This window comes from Calliphora vicina, chromosome 5, assembly GCF_958450345.1.
Source record: "Calliphora vicina chromosome 5, idCalVici1.1, whole genome shotgun sequence".
In the NCBI taxonomy this organism is placed as follows: Eukaryota; Metazoa; Arthropoda; class Insecta; order Diptera; family Calliphoridae; genus Calliphora; species Calliphora vicina.
In genome coordinates, this window is record NC_088784.1 from 2,405,699 (window position 1) to 2,425,357 (window position 19,659).

The 19,659-nt window shown below is 27.8% G+C and overlaps 1 protein-coding gene across 2 annotated transcripts in view; it reads right to left on the reverse strand.

Moving 5' to 3' along the window:
* Positions 1-446: 446 nt before the first annotated feature.
* Positions 447-19,659, reverse strand: part of pyr (pyramus) — a 43,141-nt gene continuing 23,928 nt past the window's right edge. The window contains exons 2-5 of one of the 2 annotated variants that reach the window (XM_065512535.1): positions 15,238-15,283; positions 12,092-12,224; positions 4,687-4,802; positions 447-3,090 (exon numbers count right to left, since the gene is read on the reverse strand). In XM_065512535.1, the coding sequence (XP_065368607.1) occupies positions 457-3,090; positions 4,687-4,802; positions 12,092-12,224; positions 15,238-15,283 (2,929 nt within the window). In that variant the 3' untranslated portion in view covers positions 447-456. Of the gene's footprint in view, positions 3,091-4,686; positions 4,803-4,991; positions 5,174-12,091; positions 12,225-15,237; positions 15,284-19,659 lie in introns of those variants that run through there. The other variant, XM_065512536.1, reaches the window with a different exon arrangement.

The following is a 19,659-nucleotide window of genomic DNA, read 5'->3' on the forward strand; positions in this document are numbered from 1 at the left end:
ATCTAGTGCCAATAACTGGATTCCTTCAAAACTCTATAGAAGTACTTTAGAATCACAATAGTGTTACACTAAATGGATTGCGGAAAGATTGCTATATTGACAAGGCTGCTATTTAATAGTCAGAAGTAGTTAGTTCGGATTACATTCGTTCTAAAATTATATACATAGTTATTTTTGAACAAGGTTTACAAAAAAATTCCTTAAAACGCCTATAGAATTATAGTGAAATCACAATAGAGTTCCAGTGAAAGGTAAAACTGTCATTATTTGTTAAAAGTGGTTCTGATTACACTCATTCTAGAACTAATTAATTTAGAACAAGTTCTAAACATATTCCTGGAAGATAAACATACATTTATAGATTCCATATAGTATGTACATAGTAAATCTTAATGTATTACATACTTACCCTTTAATTTCTCTCTCTCTCTAATGAAACATGGATATTAATTCCAATCAATTAAATACAGATCTGTATTGTACTATAATTTTTTCATATTTATTTTGGATTCTTTTAAATTTTTCATCGTCATCATGCACATCATCAACATTATGATCATAATCATTATTGTTACCATTATTATTATCATTATAATAATTATATTTATTAGGATTGTTAATAAATTGAATATTTAGCTGTTGCTGCAGTTGTTTAATTGTATTATTATGTTGTTGACCGCCTAAAATTGACAACAATCTGCTATTGCGATAAGCACTAGTAGTAGTAGTAGAAGAAGAAGCCTTTAAAATATTTAAATATTCTTGCTGTTGATTATTTTTTAGATTATTTTGCAAAATATTGACATTATTGTCATTATGAGTTTTAAGCACATTAAGAGTTTTATAATCATTGCTGCTACTGCTGCTGCTACTACTACTGCTGCTATTAGCTTTACTACTACTTTTAGCATTATTATAATTATTATCTTTGCTTTCTTCTTTTTTAACTTGTTCTTCTTCGTCATTGTTATTATTATTGTTGTTATAACTGTTGTTGTTAGTAATAATATTAATATTTCGTTTAGTACGTCTATGACTATGATTATTATTATTGTTATTATTATAAGGAGTAGTAGCAGTAGTATTAAGAGTACTTTTACTACTACTGCTACCATTTTGTTTAATACTACTACTTTTACTACTGCTGCTGCTGCTGCTACCATTGCTATTGTTATTGTTTTTAGCTTTAAATTCAATGGTTGTTGAAAATTCATTTGAAATTTGTGGTTTTTGTTTAAAATTAGCCAAAATTAAATGATTTTCATCTGTTGTTGTTGTTGTACTACTAATAGGAGAATTATTTTCATTATTTTCATTATTATTATTATAATGCTGCTGTTGTTGCTGTTGTGTATTATTCATATGGTTTTTGTTATTAGAACTAAGTTTTAAATTAAAATTATGGCTGCTTATTCGATCTAGATAAATTAGCTTAAAGCGATTTACCAAATGCTCCTGCTGTAAATTATTGTCACTTAGATTGCTATTATTAACTAAAAGTCTATTGGAATTTTTATCATCCATGTCACTGTCACTGTCATCATTGTCATTGTCATTAACACTGTCACTAGTTTTGTTATGTTGTAAAAGTGTTAAAGGTAATTTATAAAAATCGTGACTAGTATGACTGTTGTCAGATCGTTTGCTGATCTGGGGCTGCTGTTGTTGCTGCTGCTGCTGCTCTAGCTGTCTGTTTTGTGAGGAGGAATGACTAAATTGTTTAGATTGTGGTTGTTTTGTTTTAAAATCAGTCGAGCTTCTTGTAGTTTGTTGCATTAAATATTCATGATGATTAAAATTAGGTTTCGACAAGTATTTTTTTGGCAAGGCAGGTATTGCATTAATATTATCATTATTATTGTTATTGTTATGGTTATGATTATTATAATTTAAATTAGTATTAATATTAACATTATGTTTAGGTTTTAAATTAAAATTATTGCTATTTATATAACTACTACTGCTACTGCTACTAGTTCTACTGTATAATTGACTGTCTCTATTACTATTTGAGTATTTATGGTTTTGTTGCTGTACTTTGACTTCCGTAGTTGAGGGACTGGTGGAATTCACTGGTGCGATAGTTTGTTGTTTCTGATGATAGTTATGCTCATGCTGATGCCTTAGTTTATGAGCTTTTGTTGTGTCCTCTTGGACTCGCTCATATTTGCTTTGAGCTTGTAAAGGAGATTGAGCTACTAGTTGCAAGTCCATGCTTTGTTGTGGAGCTGCAGCTGTTGTGGAAAGATTCGTATCGCTGGTCTCAACTTGCTTCTTTCGTCTGCCCTTTTTGCGGCGACCAGCTGCCAGCATGGCAACAAGATTTAAGGCGGAGGGAGCCAGGGAAGCAGTGGCCGCCAAAGTGGTGGCTGAAACTGAGGGTGTGGCGGAATTAGTGGCATTTGGCATTGGCTCAGATTCTGCTCTGTGGTTTTCTTGCTGTTGCTGCCTTCTTTGGTTGTGTAAACGCAATTTGCGTTCTTTTTCCTCTCGTTGATGCTGACGCCTCCGCCCCTCCCCGTTTCCCTGGTCATGATGATGTCTTATTAAGTTTTTTGGCTGCAAAGAGCCAGTATGTGGAGTATTACTGGTCGCTGCCAGTTTAGCATGATGTTTGCGTTTCCGATGACGTTGCCCCAAGACATTGTCCCTGTCCCCCCATAAGCGGTTTCTACCGCCGGTAGCATTAACTTGCTCATTGTTTATTAAACGCTGTCGCTGGCCATTATTAGCGGACTTGGTTCTCTTATGATTATTACTGTTACTATCTATAATACTAGCTTTGGAATCGTGCAATTTATGTCCCTCCCTCAAAGTTACAGCTGCTGTTGCTGCGGCCCTGGTGGCCGCTATTCTGGGTGCAGCAGTGGTGGTAGTCGTAAAGCGACTACGATCGAAATGCTCGGCATTTATTTTGACGAATAGAAAACTGGCTCGTTTCAGAGTTTGTGGTCTATCCCAGTGTCTCGGTCCCACGGGTTTTAGGTTCTTGGTGAAGCCCACACGCCATAGGGGATTATAAGCATTAGCATATAAAAAATATCCGTGATCTAGGGATTCGATAAAGTGACAGTCGCGTGTTAAGTTTTTCTAAAATGAAAAGAGAACGGGGAAATAGATGGTGAGAAAAGTTTTAGTTATAAGGAGAGAGTTAAATAGATAAAATTAGGTTTATTTCAAATAACTTTTCAATTTTAATTTAAACTTTTCCTACATTATAAATTATTTCATTTTAAATAAACTATTCAATGAATTCTTTTAAATTAAACAGGAATCTCTAGTTCATCGATCTCATAGTCTGCTTTTACACAGGGCAAGTTTTCTTGCGCAAGTCTAGAGTTTATTGGAGAAAGAGGCAAGAAGAAAGAAGAGGGGTACACACTTGCTTGTACTGGCAAGTCTCCAATTCTCATTCATTTTCTCATTTTCACTATGGCGTCTATTAGGTTTTGACATACAAAATTGCACACATACTTGCTGTGTGTAAACAGATGAGCAAGTTTAAAAGGGAATCGAAGAGACTTGCTTCAAGTAAATTTGTCCTGTGTAAAAGCAGACATACGAAAAACCAAGTTAATGAAAGTTTGTCATTCGAAATCGCTTGAAATTGGATTTGTATATAGCGAAAACATTACTATTCTACAGAAAAGTTATCGATAATTTTATTAATCTATATAAAATATATCGATAACTGTATTAATATATGGAAAAGTTATCGATAATTTTATTAAAATATAGAAAATATATCTATAACTTCAATAATATATAGAATAGTTATCGATAACTTTACAAATATAAAGAAAATATATCGATAACTTTGCAAATATATAGAAAAATTATTGATAACTTTACAAATATATAGAAAAGTTATCGATAACTTTACAAATATATAAAAAAGTTATCGATAACTTTACAAATATATAAAAAAGTTATCGATAACTTTACAAATATATAGAAAAATTATTGATAACTTTACAAATATATAGAAAGGTTATCGATAATTTTACTAATCTATAGAAAATATATCGATAACTTTACTAATTTACAGACAATATATCGATAACTATACTAATATATAGAAAAGTTATCGATAAGTTTACTAATATATAGAAAATATATCGATAACTTTACTAATATATAGAAAATTTATCAATAAATTTACTAATTAATAGAAAAGTTATCGATAACTTTACCAATTAATAGAAAAGTTATCGATATATTTTCTATATGTTAGTGAAGTTATCGATAACTTTAAAAATATATTTAAATGTTTTCGATAACTTTACTAATCTATAGAAAATATATCGATAACTTTACTATTCTTCTGAAAAGTTATCGATATCTTATATAATCTATAGAAATGTTATGGATAACACAGATTTTTTCGCTTAGAAACTGAATAAAATTATTTGTTTGATGTCGAAAAACATGCCTTACAATACACTTTGGACCAGTCGTCGACATTCCTATCCACCAGGCGTCAAAACCGATCGACTATTCAGATTTCTACCACTTAAATGTAAGCGAAATTTGTTAAAATTATCTAATTTAAAACAATTTGATAATTGTTCATTTAAAACACTACACGAAAATTGGTTTTAGCCAACATTACAATACATTTACTACTGTTCAGTTTAAGCCGATCACTGCTTTACTCTAAATATAAATCATAAAAACCAAACTCACCATTCCAACTAATTTTCCTCGTCTGAAGCACAAATAACGTCCCACTTCCTTGGCGTACAGGGCAATTTTGAAAGTGTCGCTGAAAATGTCGCCTACACTTTCCATGGTGAAAAATTCTGCAAAAATGACAAGAAAGAAAGAAAAAAACATAAAAATAACCGTAAATATTTGAAACATTGAAAACATTAAAAGTAAAACACGCACTTAAACACACACATAACGTTACATTACGCATTATTAAAATACTTAATAAGAAACACTTTAAAATAAATTAAATAACCGGCAAAAAAAAATGTCTCACATACACAACTAAAATTTAATGTTCTGCAAAGGTCTTGCTCCTAAGAAGAAAAAAAAATGACTTAATTGGCCGATAACCCAACTCAAAAACATGTTGACTTTTAAATTGAAGTTTGCAAAATTACTACGAGAGTGTGTAGTAGTAGTATCGTTATAAGTTCTCATTTGCACGCGCAGTTGAAATAACCCAGCATATAATAATAAAGGGAATTTGAAAAGTCATTGCCTTACTTTACTGCTTCCAGGAAGCTCAGTTTTGGAAGTAAACGAAAAATTGTTTAAAAAAGCTCATTTTGTTATGATATTTAGCAAGGAAAGCAAATGTTTTTCATATACAAATATTGCTGACAATTTAAAAAGCTTGAATTTAATTAATTTTCAAAGCCAATGTTTGCTGGGTTATTTCTCTTTAGCTCATTTAAACAAGTACAACTGACTACCACACACTCAGGCACCCTTTCATGGGCACATTCTTAAGTGACTTTATTATGAAACAAAATGTAATTGATTGCTTTCTTTTATGGCAACATTTTTTAAAAAAAAACGCTTGATCAATCGATCGTAAACAAATGAGCGGCTGGATCCGTCTGTCTGTCAGAGTTGATCGCCTGAGACATTCCAAAAATAGTTAAAGAGCTTTTCTTTTCAAGTATTTTCTTTTAAAAATAACACACATTTTCTGTCATTGTTTTATAAACTTTTTTTTTTATTATTATTATTAATAATATAATAATAACAATAACAATAAAAGCTTGATATACTATAAACAAAATATAATAAAACAATACACCAATTTATAAACGTATTGTATAGTACTGGCACTCGAACTTGTATTCTCGTATGTAGTATGTTGTGGAATTTTATCAAAAATTTTAATGGGGTCTTTATCGTTATAAAAATTGTTTTATATAGTAACAATGCTATTTTGTTATTATTATTTATTATATTTATTATTTAGTACTATTTATACAAACACAGAAATTTATAATTATAAGTTTTCTTTTTGTTTTTTAAATACTTCTAATTCAAAACAAATTTTATATTGTATTTTTACTATCAATATTTATAGTATAGTATGGAAAAGAAACAGCAAAGTCACTTAAAGGTTTTTCTGATTGATTTAAACAAAAAATATACCAAAATATTTTGTGGGCAAATGTTTTTAGATTTTGTGTTCTATCTATCATTGGCAACAAAAGGCCATCATAAAAAATATTTATAAATAACTAAAGAGATAATAAAGATACAATTGAAAAATATTGCACAAGTGCATTTAACAGATGCCACATTCAATACATTACAATACTTTAATTCTTTACCACTCCTGGCCCCCTAACTCCTAACTCCTCTAACCCCTTACTACCATAAAACAGCTCACCTCTCCTTTCGTCATGACCTACCACACCTATCATTTAATTGAAATCTAATTAGCGTGTACGTAAGTACGTTTAAATGTATCTATCTATCTACTACTATACACACATGAATACATTGTATGTATTTGGAAAGAAAAAAAAGATAGATAGAGAGACCTGCTTGCATGTTGTTCCAATAACAACAACAACTTCAACAAAAATTCCAAAAACAGTTGCGATAAAATTAATAGCGAGAAATATGTGCTGGGGTTAAGAATAAAACGCTTGAGTCATTCCCCAAATACACCGTTAGTAACAATATTTAGAAATTATAAGGAATATTTTTGTTTAAGTAAATAAATTGATCGATCATTGACTGGCAATAGAATATGTAGACCATAGATAAATATACATAGATCGGAAATTCTCCTGTCAAAGACATAACTCAGTTGTCAAAAACCTAAGTGGCGAGAATATATTAGTAAACAAAACTATGTGAAAACAAAAACAATACTCGTACATGTGATTATTTTAAGTGATTTTTTTTCTAGTTTCCGCTCTATGTGTATTTCTCTATGATGTCGGCTCTTAAGTACGTCTGTAGTTATTTCATTATATGACGAAATATGTTTAAAGAATATTACTAAGCTAAAAATATATAATCCAGAGGAAAATAGATAAAAAATAGTCTGCAGTCCAGAATTTCTTTTGAAGTTTTTAGATAAAGAAATATTTATTTAAAAGTCATCATGATTTGCAAATGCTATCAATTGTTTTGTCTCAGACCAATCACACCCCTATCAGGTGCATCACACTAATTTATTGTGTGCCGGACTATCAGTCTAAAAGTTGTGGGTTCAATGCCCGCTTTGTTTGTTTTTAGTGTTTTATTACTACACGCAGAGAAAAAACATGGTTGTGGTAACCATAAACTAAGAGCAACATATTATGATCAGATTTATGCTTGTAGTCCAAAACATATTATGATCATTATTGGTTTCATGAATTATCATAATATGTTCTGAAATAATCATATTATGATACAAATCAATCATAACATGTTTTGAAACAATCATATTATGATATAATCAATCATAACATGACCCAAAGTAATCATATTTATTACCCAATTAAATCATATTATGATCCAATGAAATCATATTATGATCCAAAGTAATCATATTATTATTAAAATTTATTTTTATAAATACAAAATTTTATTTTAATAGGTTTTAGTTTTGAGGCACTAAATTCCCAATTAAAATATTATTGATAAATTCACTGAAATTTATTGTTATTCGGTTTAGGAAAGTTAAAGATAATATACAAATAATACTATAGAGCGAATGAGAATTACAGACACTCAAAATTTACTTGTAAAAATAAAACAGCTTAGACAAACACCAACACTCACAAATGGTGGGAAAAAAGACTAATAAAAGTAAACATATTTTGTTTGCATCTTAAACATATTATGACTACATAATATAATATGTTTACCTATTTATCATTATTTAGTTGTTGTAAATATATTATGTTTACATCTTAAACATATTATGACTACGCGTATAGAAACTTAACATTTAATGGTTGTACATAACATAATATGTTTACCTATTTATCATTATTTAGTTGTCCGAACCATTCGGTGAACCATATTCATATTTATAACATTTAATGGTTACAGTAACTAAAATATTGTTTAAATTAAATTAAAACAACCATTATATGTTTTCGACAACAATATATTGTTACAACGAACATAGTATAGTTGTCGTAACCATGTCGAACCATGTTTTTTCTCTGCGTGTAGTTAAACTAACCACCTTAGTTAAGTCCCTACTTTTACTTAAAGTGTCAGTGTTTAGTCACTTAAACAGTTAGTTAATAAACTTGGATAATCTCGGTTTAATTGTGATTTGTTATTTTAATAAAGCCATGCAGATATCTTCATAACAATTTTTTATTTTATAAAAGTTTTATAAAACAAATTTTCCATACAAAATTGAGTACACGCTCCATTATTTTCGATACGAGTTTTACTAGTTAAATCGTTTAAAGTCACCATGTGGCTTTTGGATAATCTCGGTTGTAATTGTGATTTGTTTGTTCACTAAAACCATGCTAATATTTTATTTTAGAGTTTAACCATCTTAGTTAAGTCCCGATTACAACTTTTACTTAAAGCTTTAGCTAAGTAAGAGGTCTTTTAATTTAATTTCGACTTTAACTAAACCGCTTAGTTAAGTTGCGTTTAGCCACGCTGAGAATTGTTACTTAAAAAGTTAGTTAAGAAACACGCGATAAACTTGGTTTAATTGTGATTTGTTAGTTCACTAAAGCCATGCTTATAACTTAAACTAGTGAAAGCTCTATTAGTTTAATAAGGAGTTTAACTAAACAGCTTAGTTAAGTTCCAACTTTTAGTTAAGCTGTCAGTTAAGTAAAATGTCCTTTATTTTCCTTTCGAGTTTAACCAAACTGCTTAGTTAAGTTACGTTTAGTCACGATGACATCTGTTACTAAAACAGTTAGTTAAAAAACATAATTTTTGATTGAGTTTAATTCTGATTTGTTAGTTCTCTAAAACCATGCAGATAAAATAATTTAGTAAACGCTGCATTAGTTTGAATACGAGTTTAACTAAACCTCCTAGTTAAATCGAGTTAAGTCATCATGAGTTTAGTTAAACTAGAAGCTTATTTAATGGATCTTTTTTTGGCTTTAAATTCTTAAAAGGGCAAGTGGTAAACATTTTGATCAGATTATTTTATACCCTACACCATGATACAAGGCAGGGTATTATGCGTTTGTGGATGATCCTACTCTGACCATAAAGTCTGAGTCAATTTAAGGATATGCATGTGTTAAATCTTATGGTCAAATTTAAGCTTGCAATCTTAATGAAATTTAGCACCAAATTAGGCCATGGTTTCAAATAGCCCTCAAATGAGAGCTTTATGCATCCCACAACCGAAGACACCAGGAGAAGAAAACGATCGTAAACAACACGAATGTCAACGAAGTTCATAAAAATCACAATCAATTGCTGGCAAGATTACAGCAGAGAATCCTTGTTCTCTTAATGTCGATCACTGCTTTAGACCAGAGTCAAACAAAAACAGAGAACTTCATACAAGAAAGTATTTGATTTAAAATTAAAATGAGAATGTACTGGCGTGATACTAAATGAACTCTATGTTGAGAGTTTTGTTGTCGTTCGTGATAAAAATCCGACTGATATTCGTATCCACAGGAATGTGAGCGAAACTCAAAAGGGAAATCATGTTATGCAACATTACAAAAGATATTCCGTTAATGCCGATCGCTGTTTTAAATTCCTTGTCAAAAAAATTATGGAAAATAGAATAAAAAAAAGGTTTTTATGAGTTATTCCATAAAAAAAAACAGATAAAAATCTTAAAACATTTCCAATTTGTAATAAATTAAATACATGTTTTTACACGTGTTGTAAAGAATTTTGTATTACAGCACTGTGGCATGTAATCATTCAATCTAAACAAGATTATTTTGTCAATGTTGTTTATCTTAACAAATTTTTTAGTTTCTGATTAGCTAATTAGACACACAAAATACTACAGTTTTAGACTATAAAATTAAACACTAACTCAAAACCTAGCACTCTAGGGGGTGGTTTACGATACGTTATGGTATTTACTTTTAATCTTAAGGTTAACTTTACATTATGAAAGATCTCAGCTGACAAGCGTTCAGGGTTTTCTAAAGATTGAGAAAATTTTGTTAACTGTAAACTCCAATGAGTTTTAAATGATCGTGTAACTATTAAACGATCTTACAAGTTTTTTACTATTGGATTTTGTGGCAACATCTCTTGCTATGATTTATATTGCAGTTATAAGTAGTAATTGGGTACTAGTATATAATCAAAATTTAAATTTATCAATAAAACTTTAATAATATTATTTTTAAATTTTTTGCCACTCCCTGAATTAAATTCAAATTCAAACTAACTCAATTGTTCTCTGTTTTATATTCATTAAATTTGTTTTTTTTAAATTTAGGTCTTAAATTATGAATCTGGTTAGTTTAGCTAATAATTTATGGTATTGCAAACATCATAATATTATTGTTATTTAAAGGAGCTTAATAAAAAGTTCTTTTGTTGAAAGCCATTTGTTTAATACAAATTAAATTTAGTTGTTGGTCAAATAACAAGTATGTATTTGGGTAAATATCTTTAAAATACTAGTTTAATTCAAAAGAAATGCAAATAAATTTTAAAATATTTTATGGTGGTTTGGAATTTTTTATGATCTATAATACATAATTTGGAAAAAAAAACATCATAAAAATCTATTGTACAATTAGTGTTGTTTAGATGCTATTGTTTCGCTCAGTTTAGTTTACAAAACTGGCCTTCTGTTTAACAAATTTGAACTTAATAAAACTAATAATAATAATAATAATTCTGCAAACAATACCAATTTGTTATCATTTCTGTATTTAAATTAAGTTAAAACAGTTTACAACTCAATTATAGTTTAAAACCGCTCTTATTTTATCCACATCTTTACAAATATGCACTTGTACCAACATAATACATTTTTCAAAGGAATTTCAAATCTACATGTAGTAACATTTTAAACTTTTTTGAATTTAGCCGCTTTTAAAGTAGAAAAACAACAATAAAAAAAATCACATCACTTGCAATCGTTACTTGCATGTAATATTGAGTTACAACATGCATAAATAGTTAAAGGGAAATAGAGAAAGAGAAGAATAGAATAGAAAAGAACCCTTTAATGTTTACAGTCCTCTGTAAATATACAAACAACAAACAAACACTCGCAATCGCACTCACGAATGGACAATGGAAATGTAAATACGAGTCAATATACTTCACTCGTATTTCCCTGTTTTGTTGTAAACGACCAACTACTACAATAACTACATGAATACACCTTACATACGAGTTGTACAAACATACAAACAAACATCGTTTGTATTTTCGTATTCGTACTTGTTAGTTTGTTGGTTCGTAGGTTTGTTTGTTTATTTATACTCGTAGCTGTGTGTTACGTTGTATTTGTTTTCATCTCCTTCTCTTCCTGCAGTTTTACAAGTAATCAATGTATCCCCTTAGAGATAATTATTGTCACTAACTAACTGATCATTGAGTCTAATTTATATATTTTGAATGATTTGACACGTTGTATGTGCTGTTTGTATTGCAGAGAGAAGTCAATTAGTTACTTTATACATCCCAGGTAATCTAGCGTGAAGTCAATTGTCTTTTAAGTGTATCTAAGTAATTCAGATTGTAGTCACTTTAAACGTTAATTTTGTTTGTGATATATACAAACTGGTTTTATACAAATTGTGTTGATATACATATATTTTATTTTTGCTAAATCATACTGACATCCCATGTAAATTTGCGTGAAGTCAATTGTCTCTTTAGTGTCTCCAAGTAAACTATGCTGGACTTTAGAAAGTTTGTGAATACAATGCGAATTTATAATCCATTATGTAACTGGTTGTCACCCTAAATGATAGCTAAAATCACCCAGAACTGCTGGGCTCTTCTGTCCTCTGTTCTGAGTAAGTATGTATTTATTTTAAAGGTGTTGTGTGTGTTTTATTTTGAAAATATTATTTGTACATAATTTTCACTTAATAAAATTAAATATTTCCATACATGGACTTTCGTTCGTTGTGTGAGAAAGTTAAATTCTATAATAATATTTGTTAAAAATACAAGTACTTACGTGCTAAAGATATATCTGTTGCTGTCACTTTGCCGCCGGCATTGACATGTAATGCCCTCTCGTGATTTTTCAGCATTATCACAACATCGTTTGTTTTCTTTAGAGATGCTGTTGTTGCAGTGGCAAACATTACCTAAAATGGACACATAATTTATTAGTTGAACACAAATTATTTTGTAATTTATAAAAACTATAATTAACATAAAATTATATATAATTTTAATTTTCAAAATGTAAAGTATTCAAATTTCTTATTAACATGTATTTGTAATATTTTAAGTTTTCTTTGTTTTTTTTTTTTGGCAAATTTTACCAAAAATTTTGGTTAATTTTTTGTTTGTTTCAGCACATTTTCTCACTCGTATTGCTTCCGTTCTGTTCTTACAAATTGTTTATTGTTTTTAATGTCTGATGAAATATGCTGACTATATTACCACAGCAAAACATGATATATTTACAAAAAGTTAAAAAAAAAAAAAAAATCTCAAAGACTAAACAAAATAAATATATTTGTTTATTAATTTAAAAAAACGACTTGAATTGGAAACAATTTTAGTGATATAATTACAACAGTAAAAGCTCAAGTCATGAGAACGCGGAATTTTAAGCACAATTATTGTTAAATGTTACACAGTACTAGAATATAAATAAATAGAATATTTAAGCAAGTGATTTAACAGTAAAACTTATATTTTTTTTTTTGATTTTGAACATAATTTCAAAATTAAGTTATGGCAAAATGTCATAATTCTCATATTTAAAGTGATTTCCCAGTAAAACGTTCAGTTTTTCTTGATTTTTAAATTTCGAAAATTCGAACTTATACCAAATGGCTTAAATCAATATTTTATTCCACATTATTGAAAAAATTATCTTATTTTCATATTTTCCAATATTTCTTGATTTTTAGCTAAAATTTGGAAATTCGAAATTAAGTTCGAATATTTGAACTTATTCCAAAATGGCTAAAATAAACATTTTAGGTCCCTTTATTTAAAAATATTATATTTTTCTCATATATGAAAATTTGTCTTGATTTTTAGCTAAATTTGGAAAATTCGTAATTAATTTCGAAAATTCCAAAATGATTAAAATATTAATTTTAACTTCAAATTAATATTTTATGCCAGTTTATAAAAAAAATATGTATATTTTTCTCATATTTTAAAATTTTTCATGATTTTTAGCTAAATTCGAAATTAAGTTTGAAAATTCGAACTTCTACCAAAATAGCTTAAATCAATATTTTATACCAATATCCAATATATTTTCCTCATATTTAATTTGTTTCTTGATTTTTAGCTAAATTATGAAAATTTGAAATTAAGTTCGAAAATTCGAACTTCTCCAAATTTCGAAAATTCGAACTTATAGCAAAATGCCTTAAAACAATATTGCCACTTTATTGAAAAAAATTATATTTTTCTTATATTTTAAAATTTTTCTTGATTTTTAGCTAAATTTCGAAATTAAGTACGAAAATTCGAACTTCTCTCAAAATAGCTTTTATACACTTTATATTAAAAAAATGGTATTATTTAAAATTTCTCATATTTTAAAATTTTTCATGATCTTTAGCCGAATTTCGAAAATTCGAACTTATACCAAAATGGCTTAAATCAATATTTTATGCCACTTTATTTAAAAAAATTTAATTTTTCTCATTTTTTAAAATTTTTCTTGATTTTTAGCTAAATTTCGAAAATTCGAAGTTATGTTCGAAAATTCGAACTTATACCAAAATCACTCAAATCAATATTTTATGCCACTTTATTGAAAAAAATGTATTTTCTCATATTTTAAAATTTTTAGCCAAATTTCGAAAATTCGAACTTACACCAAAATTGCTCAAATCAATATTTTATGCCAGCTTATTTAAAAAAAAAATATTTTTCTCATATTTTAAAATTGTTCATGATTTTTGGCTAAATGTTGAAAATTCGGAATTAAGTACGAAAATTCGAACTTCTCTCAAAATAGCTTTTATACCGCTTTATGTTTAAAAAATGGTATTATTTAAAATTTTTCTTGATTTTTAGCTAAATTTCGAAAATTAAGATCGAAAATTCAAAAATTCGAACTTATACCAAAGTGAATCAATCAATATTTTCTGCCAGTTTTTTTTTAAAAAATTTTTCTCGTATTTTCAACTTTTTCTTGATTTTTAGCTAAATTTCGAACTTAGAAAATGAAAATTTTAAACAAAATTTCAAAATAAATTTGAATTTTTCTCAAAAAAAAGGTTAATTGTAATAAAACAAACAAAATTCAAAGTTGCTATTAAAAGGTCATAATCAATAAGGTTTAAAAATTAATAAAGAAAGACTGCGTTATTAGTACTTATTCGGGTTTCTAAAGTACTCAACCGGGTATTCCTACAACATTTGGAATTGTTTTCATGTAATTTTAGCGTGTTATGATATTGTGCATTTTTTTACTTTATTTACAAAGTAACATGAAACTTGTTAAATATTTATTTATAATCCCTAACGTAGACATAAGCAAATTTGAAACATTGTAATATTTATAAAAAAAATAAAAGAAAAACCTTATACTAAAGAAATTAAAGCAAAACTACATAGAAACAACTAGAAATAGAAGAGCATATTTTCAAATAAATAACTAATATGACTCACTAACACGTGAGTTTTTAAAGAATGCTAAGAATTTGAAACTAAATTCTTGTTTCAAATTTGAAATAATAAAACATTTGTGGTCAGACGCCACAACGATCAGTAAACTGATTAATTTTTAATTGAGTAAGAATGAAAAAATATTGTGCGTGAGTTCAAACATGTTCATCTGTTTTTTAGGTTTTTTCTAAAAAAAAAAAAAAAAAGTTTATCTCGTTTTAGTACTATTTACAAGTTAATAATTTGCACAATATTATTGATTGAGTAGAATATTAAAATCGAAACAAATCTTATCGTGTGATCGATCGAACGTTCTCTGTCAATTGGCTTGTTGTTTTTGTTATTTTTCAATTAATAAACAAGTTGTAATCTTTACAAATATGTTAATAACTAACTAATAATAACAATAATAATAAAAATTAATTACTTTACATTAATAAAAAGCGCTGGCTGGTTGGTTGGTTGGTGATTTTTTTTTTTTGTTCATTTGTTTGTTTGTAAAATAAAACTTACCATCATAAAAAAAATAATCCTGGCATTGAGTGTAAACTGTGGTAACCTGTAAATAAACACAAACAAAATAATATTATTAATAATTGCTGATAAATTAATTAACAAATTAATTAGTATTAATTGCTAAATATTATTAAGCTGTCAACGAAAAAGATTTAAAGTGGAAGTGGTTGAACTACTATTGATTGACTCAAGCCCAAAAATTTAACAACAAAAAAATTCAAAATTGCTTAAATTTTTAAGAGCTTAATCAGGTATGTACTTGTAATAATGAGGTTCTTATAAAGTAGAAATAATTTTCGTAAATATTCACATTAATTAGTAATACGTACGTACTATTTGAAAATAATAGTTCATGGTAGTTTTATTGGGAAAATATATTTTGATATAAAAAAGTACCAAAAAAGAATAAAATTTTTAGGCCTAAAGAATTCGAATTTCAAAAAAAGACCAAAAATATTTCTAGTCCTTATTGATTTGAGCCAAATGAATTTAAAATTGTATTTCTATGATTATTTATAGATATACCTGATACTATAAAGGGGACTATTTTTACCCCTTATGGCCACTAGAATTTCGAATTTCCAAAAAAGTACCAGACATCTGCCGGCTCTTTTATTTAAAATACTATTTTTAGGTTTATTTGTTTTAAAAAAATCAAAAATTGTATATCTTGAGTTACAAAACATTTATTTTGCTATATATCCCACTCGCATCCCACTAAGCAACCAAATAGGTATTAAAGGAATAGACCCAAGCTTTCTTTTGAGCAAAAACAAATTAAAAAAGGTCCCATTTTAAAAAAGAAACTTAGATTTTGCAAAAAAAAAGTCAAAAATTTCATATTTTGAGTTACAAAACATTTATTTTGATAGATATCCCACTAAGCGACTAAATAGGTCTTCAAGGAAAATATCTGAGCTTTATGCTGAGCAAAAAAAAAATTGAAAAGAGGGCCCATTTCTAAAAAAGAGTCAACAAAGTTTTTGATTTTGCAAAAAAGTCAAAAATTGCATGTTCTGAGTTAAAAATAATGTTTTTGAGAGACCAAATAGGTCCTCAAGGAAAATATTTAATCTTTATTTTAAGAAAAAACAAGTAAGAGTGCTATATTCGGCTGTGCCGAATCTTATATACCGTTCACCAAATTATACTTCAAAATTTGAAATAATTTTAGGTAAACAAAATTAAATTTTTTTTTCAGTTGTTTTCTTCATTTTTTGGAAAAAAAAATTTTCGATTTTTATTTTAAATTTTTTTAATTTTAAAAAATTTTTATTTTTTGTTTTTTAAATTTTTTTTTTTTTGAAAAAAAAATTCGGGTTAAAATTTTTTTTTCCGATTTTGACCCATTGTAGGTCCAACTTACTATGGTCTTATATACGTCGTTGCAAATGTCTTTGAAATATCTATCATTAGATATCCATATTGTCTATATTAATGTCTTAGTAATCCAGATATAGGTCAAAAATCGAGGTTGTCTTGGTTTTTTCCTCATATCTCAGCCATTTGTGGACCGATTTTGCTGATTTTAAATAGCAAAATTTCAACAGACAGACAGACGGACATGACTTAATCGACTCCGCTATCTATAAGGATCCAGAATATATATACTTTATAGGGTCGGAAATGAAAAATGTAGAAATTACAAACGGAATGACAAACTTATATATACCCTTCTCACGAAGGTGAAGGGTATAAAAAGGCCCATTTTGAAAAAAAAGTCAAAAAAGTTTTTGATTTCGGAAAAAAATTAAATTTTTTTTTTTAATATTTTTATTCGAAAGATTGAAGAAATAGCTATCTAAACTTTTTTGGGACACATTTTGCTAAGAACAAAGGTAATAAGTTACATGGATGAGAAAAATCACATGTTTGGCCAAAATGTCAAATTTTGACCCCCTCTAACTCTGAGAGTTCTTAAACGATCTTGTTGAAAAATTGTGTCTGAATTACTATCCAATAGGTCTAACCTTGGTGCAAATTTCATAGCAAATTTCACTTGACGTGAAATCCCCCATATTACAGATTACTAGATTTCCATTAAAATTAGAAACTCGAATATTTTGTTGGTTAAGCTTTTTTGGCTGTTAGCATTAAAAAGAGAAAATCTCATAAATTGTTGCTTAAGCTTTTTTCGCTGTCACGGCTCAATTTGTTCTAAGAAAAGTAGAATGTCACTTTTTACTACTTAAGCTTATTTCATTAAAAACCATAAAATCCAAAAACTTCAAAAATCAGTTCATCTTCAAAATAAAACATTAAAACATTAATGAATTTAGCTAGCAAATATTTAAACAGAAAATCAATAATTCATAAGCCAACAGAAAAAAAGATAAAACATTTGAATTCTTTTTGATTTTAAACCAACAGGATCAAGTATTCTTAAGTATCCCATTAGAGCCTCAAGGAACTAACGTGTGATTTCGTGCGATTCTTATCATTTTTCAATTTCGCACCAGACAAAAGGTTATTTTTTTTTTCCTTTCGCTGTTTTGCCAAATGGTATGCAAACAACAACATTTCAATACATATAGAATGAAATAAAATAAAAATAAAAATGTTTTTTTGGCCAGCCGACCGAGTGAAATTGAGATTTATTATTTGACATTTAAACGATTAATTTTTGTTTTTTATTATTATTATAAGAAAACATTGAAAACATATCTTCTAAGTATAGAAATGTGAAGTTTTTTTATTATTATTGTTTTGTTATCTTTGTAAAACACTCGTTTATGTTTTAGCAAAGAAAATAAATTAAAATTTATTTTAAATAACCGCTGGTACAAGTGACTTTAAGAAGATCCTGTGTGTTGCTGTTGTTGTTGTTTTTGGCAACACAATTCCTTTTGATTTTCTGTTTGTGTTGTTAAAACCATTATTTTTTATTTTGTTGTTGTTGTGGTTGTTGTTGTTTTCTTTATTCTACTCTACTTTGTGCCATTCACATGTAGAGTATAAAATAACCCAGCAAACATTTTATATTGAAATTCCAAAAAATGTTATATTTTAAACATGTTTAAATTAAAAGAAATTTGTTTTAGAAGCTAAACATTTCAAATCTTCTAAACAATTGCCCAATTCACAATTGATGTCGTAGTGTTGTAGCGTTGTATGTCATAAATATTTTTCAAATAAATTTTTCGAAACAAAAACAAAACATTAATAAAAAAAATTACGACATACAACGATACAATGCTACGACACCAATTGTGAATTGGGCAAATGTGTATTGGGTTATGTTCTATATATACTCTTAGTTATGTGTATTGGGTGTATGTACATATGTATGTATGTATATTTTGTATATAATAATGCTTATATAGACATTCGCCTTAAGCACTGTTTTTTTTTTTCTTGTATTATTATTATATTTTATTTTTTTTTTGTATGAATTCTTTGGGAACTTTTCTTAGACTTTTGTCCTGTTATTTCAATGCAATAAAGCAAAAGCTCTACTCTACGCTGCTTGCTCTACCCCCTTTTTCTTAACAATTCTTCATGTCCTTGTTCGTTTGTGTGCGAAAAACAAACCCTTATATGATTAAATTCTCATACACACACTCGCACAGCCTGGTATGTGTGTGTGTGTTTTCTGTACGTGTATTTTACGACCCAAGACGAATATTGGTTTGCGAATTCAATCTTTTTATTTTTGAAAAAAAAGAAAGAAAGAAAAAGAAATATATATTTCAAGGAAAAAACAAACTACAACTGCAAAACATATTCATAAAAAGGAATGTCTGTAGATGTTATTTGTTGTCTAAAAAAAAAACTAAATAACTAAATAAATATTGTGTGTAGATGTATATGTATGTGTGTTTAGTTGTGTGCTTTTTATTCAGTTTTCCAAAAGTTTTGTGTGCGTTCACTTACGTTTGTTCTGCTAGGACTGTTAAATGCAAAGATAGTTTAGTTGTTTGTACATTCTTGTTATGTACGAGTATTTTTGCCAGACAATTGACTACACAGAGAGAAAAACCTAACTGCAAAACACAAGTGAATTTTTGTAAGGCTTGCAAAACACTATCTGAATATCAAAAATTTGTCCAAAGCTCTTGGAAATATTCAACCGACCCAAAATCAATCAAAATTTGTTAATTTTCAAAATGAAGTTTTAACCTTCGAATATCATTAAAAAAAAGTCTGTCTATACCGAAGTATTAATATATTTTTAATTAAATATGAAAATACATAGTTTTTTTTAAGTTTTTAGTGTTAAATTTTAGTTTAACCTGAATTTTGTCTACTTAGGTTCCTTATAAGCCTATACCAGCAATTTCAACATCATTAGCTAGTTTTTTATATTGTAGGGGAATTTTTGGAAAATTCGAATTTTCGAACATTTATTTCGAACTTGCTAAAAATTTTCAAATTTGGTTTCTTATGTGAATATACAATTATTTTCAAAATTGTTAAATA